This window comes from Psammomys obesus, unplaced genomic scaffold (assembly GCF_907164565.1).
Source record: "Psammomys obesus unplaced genomic scaffold, mPsaObe1.curated_primary_1811, whole genome shotgun sequence".
Classification (NCBI taxonomy): Eukaryota; Metazoa; Chordata; class Mammalia; order Rodentia; family Muridae; genus Psammomys; species Psammomys obesus.
Window position 1 is genome coordinate 12716094 of NW_026596240.1, and position 4826 is coordinate 12720919.

Below are 4826 nucleotides of genomic sequence, written 5' to 3' on the forward strand. Positions count from 1 at the left end.
ACTCCCCCGCCCGGGAGGGCGCGCACGTGCGGGCCCGCCGAGGCTGGCCGCTAGGCCGGGGCCGCGCAGAGCGGAGCGGAGCGCCGGGCGCGGGCGGCGCGGGCCGGCCGGATCTGCACCTGCAGCGCCCCTCCCCGGCTCCCGGCCCCGGGCGCCGCTCTCCCCGCGGGCTGGCCCGTCCCTGCCCTCCGGCGGCCGCGGCCCGAGCTGGAGGGGCGGGGCGCGGAGCTCCCAGCTAGGCCCTCGGCCCAGCCGCCCGGGTGTCCCCACTTCCTGCCACTCCCTGCGTGCCCGGGACTGCCCCACGCTCGCCCGGCAGCCCCGAGCCCGACCGACCCCTTCTCCTCCTCGGCCGCCCGTCTCCAGGCCGAGGCAGGACAATAGGGGACGCCCGCGTTGGCGCACCGGGGCGGCCTGACCGGCAGGAAGGGGGGTCCCCGAAGGCAGAGAACGAGCGCCCGCTGCATGGCATCCGCGTGCGGGTCACAGCCAAGTGCCCTGCCCCAGCCGACCCCAGGGCCCTGCCGTCGCCAGCCTCCCGGGCGCGACGCTCGGGCTAATAGCATCCAAAACAAAGACGAATCGAGACCCCCGCCCTGCCTCCCAGAAGAGAGGGAAGGGGCACGTCACGGAGAGGAACCTAGGCAGGTTCGGGATGGGCTCTGTCAGTCTCCGAGGGCCCAAGTCACCCCCGAGGCCTAAAGGTCGCAGACACTTTGAAAAAAGTCACCCTGGGTTGTGTTCCAGGCAGGGGGTAAGGGACGAGACAAAATGTTTCTCATTTGCCAAGCTGTCCATTTCTTCGCGTCGCTTCTCCTCCTCCCCTCACCTGTTGTTACTGGCCAAGTTGAAATTCCAGGTTAGATTAATTCAACTCCACCCATCTGATCTGCGTGCCAGGCTAGTGCCCACAGCTGCTTTCCACCTACCCGGGTTGCTGTGGAGAAAGGTAAGTCTGTACCCTCCCTACACATGGGCAAGTCCTGGCAGAAACAGCCATGGGTGGACTAGCCTGACCAGTTTGGGCGGTGCTCAGGCGTCCTCTCAGGCTAAAGCTAACAACTCATCCAGAACTGGAAAAAGAGCATTCGGCAGACTGTGCGTGCCTGCGTGTGTGTGTGTGTGTGCGCGTGTGTGTGTGTGTGTGTGTGGTGTGTGTGTGTGTGTGTGGTGTGTGTGAGGGTGTGTACGGTGCGTGTTTAACTGATCTCACACAGCGATCGCTGTCCAGAAAGCCCCGGGCAGTTAAGTTGAAGCAGCGGGAGTTGCATGGGACTTCCCTCTGGCACGCCTGTATTTGACGACCTGTTCCACCGGCCAGCTTGGCAGCTGCGGGTGGGTGGGTGTGAACCCGGCTGCAACACCTATTTCCTACCATCGCCTTCGCAAGTACCCAAAAGCTTCTGACCAGGGAAGAGTAGAATGTACAATATGCAGAAGCTGTGGACTTGGGGCACACGGACAACAAAAACAGGTGAACGATTAAAATGTTTCGTGTCTCTTAAGTGGTTCCACACGTGATAATGCAATTTGCCTTCCTCCTTTAGTTTGCCTTTTCGATAAACGGGCTGGATACCGGGCGGAGAAAATAGCTTAGGCATCTTCAGCTGGGTACACACCATCTCTAAGAGAATCCAAATACAGTTCTTAATATGGGGTTCACTGAGTAACAAAAGACTCATTGTTACCCACTGAGCAACGCTGTGAATTAAGCATTCTCCGTTACTACCTTGTGGATTCAAAAGCAGTGCCCAGCACCTTCTGATTTGCCTAGGTAACGGGCGGCAACAGTTAACCGGTTTATTCTGCACCCTTCAGGTAACTGGTTTAGGTAACCTGAGGGAATGCTGGTGTGTGTTGTCTGCCGGGAAAGAATTCGGGGATGCCTGCGGCCAACCGTGGAGAGGAGCAGAGGCAGCCTGGCTGCCCAGTTTGTAAGCAGACCTCAGATGTGGGGGAGCTCAGGGGTGGGGAGGTGAGAGCAAAGAGATGGCAGAATGAGCCTGGGGGCACATCAGCTCAAGGGCAACCAAGCCTGGTGAGGCAGGAGAGCTACCCGGCAAGCCTGCCTCTTCACTTTTCTCTCTGGAACTTTAAATCCCATTTGTTTTGTTGCTTCATCCCTACTACCCTGTTTCAAGAATTCCTTCCCTGGGGAGAAATAAAAGTTTAGGCCCTCCTCCTAAGGTCCCAACAACAAACCAAAGCACAGACAGTTACACCAAGGTTTATCCCAGAAGCCCATGAGTGTATTGGACTGACTTACAGAAGTTGTCGAGGAGTTACTGGCAGGAACATAAATGACCCCAAAGGAGCAGCTGCTCTTCACCGACAGTCACATGAAGGGAGACCGCTTCTGTCGATTTTATCAGCCTATAGACTCTAGCACCTCCCTTTTGCAATTAGGGCAAAACTAACAAACAGCTGGGAGGAGGGCTTAAGCTCAGGTGAGGGGCCAATAACCCCCCACCCAACTTTTATGAGGAATGTCAGCAGTCCACAGCTGGATCTTGATGGCCCCTTCCAAGCAGGCGCGGCTCATCTACTACAAATGAGTTCAACAACAGACCCCTTCCATCTTCTCGAAACCCTTTAGGTCTGCGCATAAATGCCCATTCTTCTGAGAAGGTTCTAGTAACTCAGATGTCAGGGTTCCTCCCACCCTTCACCCCATCCCCACCCCCGCCCAGAGAACAGTAATCAGTGTTATAACTATTTGCAGCTTCCTTTCTTGTCACCAGACCAGCTCTGAAGGGCCAGGACCACACTGTTCTTTCTCCGTTGTCACCTCTGATGACCTGGCACCCGATCAGCATATGCTGGAGAAAGGAGAGACAGATCAATAGTGCCAACCAATGACATATCCCAGAAACACTAACGGCGCATAGACTTCCAAGTTTCTTCTCCAACTAGTGTCCAAACTGCCCAAATCCTTCAGGGGTGCCTCAAATGGGATCCAAGATGCTCAGTTCTGTGCCTTGGGCTTTCCAGGCTTCTGGACTGTGGCTTTGTTCCCACCATGCTCAGGCCAGATGAGCAGCTGAGGAAAGCCATGAGTTCTGCTCCTGGATAGCAGCCGTCGGAGCTGCAGCAGCCCTGTCTCTGGGAACATTGAGAAGCTATGCTCCAGTTCACCCTAACGTACTTCATCAGAAACACTTCCGGTCTGGCCCAGCAATCTTTTAACAAACACTTTCACTTGTCAGTTTCTTTTAAAATATGTATTCACTTATTATGTGTTTTTCTATGTGGGCACACACATGCCGTAAGTGTACGTGTGGAGGTCAGAGGACAACTTTGTGAGAGTCCATTCTCTGCTTCTACCTTGTGAGTTCTGAGCATTGAACTCAGGACATCAGGCTTAATGGCTTGCTGTCGGCAAGTCTCGGGAAGCTCTGGGTTTGAGCAAGCAGCTAGGAAGAAAGTTTAGCAGAGGGCGGGCCTGGCCCTGAGGCACTTAGAGAGTGTCAGGCCCGCCCTTTGTGAGCTGGCCGGGCTGGCCCCTCGAGCGAGAACGGAGTCCTGTTGGCAAGTGTGCTCCAGAGGAGGGTCAGACCTGCTGCAGCTGCCATGCAGGCTGGACCAGGACAGGAATGCCACTTGCCAAGCGAAAGCGCTGTAAGGCCCTGGAGGGTGACAGGGTGACTTCTGGGTGTGGGCCGAAGCTCCGCTGGTGAAGTGAAGCCGACAGGACCAAGCGGAAGAGACAAGCAGCATCACCGGATGACGGTGAGTCCCCAACTTCCACATGTGCGCCCTGGCGTGGGTGCCCCAATAAAATAAGACCGTAAAGACTGAAAAGAAACGACAGGGAACTGCCCAGCCTGCAAGCGCTTAATGTGATCAGCCTCGGAAGAGGCCCTCCTTATGTGGCGAGTCTGGCTGATTTGGTGAATGCGGTTTTTAGTGCAGGCCCTGGGCTTGCTTGGGTTTCTCCTACTTTCTTAAATGTTGATTCTGAGACTTGAACTGAGATCCCCAGGCTTGCATGTCAAGCGCCTGGTTGGGGGGGCTGTGTTTGGTCACGTATTTGGTTTTGGGGGTGTGTTTTTTGTTTTTGTTTTCTTCTGAAAGATTTGGTTTTATGAGTATTTTTTCTACATATACGTATGTGCACTGTGTGTGTGCCTGCTGTCCAAGGTGACCCCCGGAGCTGGCGTTACAGAACACTGGGAGTCACCACGTGCTGCTGGGAATCCAACCTGGTCCTCTACAAGAGCAGCATGTGTCCTAGCTACTGAGCCATCTTCCCAGTCCTTGGTCATGTATTTGTTAAAACAACAAAACTATAATCAGCTGGCATCTGCATGGAGTTTCCCCACTTGGAGCACCTCCACACACATTGTTCTGTGTGTAGAGTGGGTCAGACAGAAATGTTACTTTCCTTTTTGAATGGCATGGTACTTTTTATTGTTTTAAAGATAAAGTTTCTGGGGCTTGAAGGAGTCGTTTGATTACTGAGTAGCAGGAACTGTTCTACAGTCCAAGTCCTGCTTATCACAGGAGGGCTAACATAACACCAACAACGACTTTTGGAAAGAGGTGGATTCACTGGTTGGTTTTATGGAGCATGGGATGTGTGTGAGCTCACTGGTGGGGTTTATGGGGTCATGGTGTGTGTGAGGTTCTAGACTATGCTTGTGGCCTATGGATTTAATGTTCAAAGATAATTTTAACATATTTACTCATTGCAACTGTTTCCATGAATGTATGTGCCTGGTGCTTGAGGAGGCTAGGAGAGGGCATCCGATGTCCCAGAGCTGGGGTTACAGAAGTTGGGGGTCACATTGTGGGTGCTGGGAACCAAACCCAGGTCCTTTGTAGGA

The 4826-nt window shown here is 54.3% G+C and overlaps 1 protein-coding gene across 1 annotated transcript; it reads left to right on the forward strand.

The window, feature by feature from the left end:
- The first annotated feature begins 565 nt into the window (after positions 1-565).
- LOC129668356 (uncharacterized) lies at positions 566-4442 on the forward strand. Its single transcript, XM_055596324.1, has 4 exons — positions 566-949; positions 1322-1474; positions 1819-1934; positions 2742-4442. The coding sequence occupies exons 1-4, from the start codon at positions 656-658 to the stop codon at positions 2857-2859; spliced, it is 681 nt and encodes a 226-aa protein (XP_055452299.1). The 5' UTR covers positions 566-655; the 3' UTR covers positions 2860-4442.
- The last annotated feature ends 384 nt before the right edge of the window (positions 4443-4826 follow it).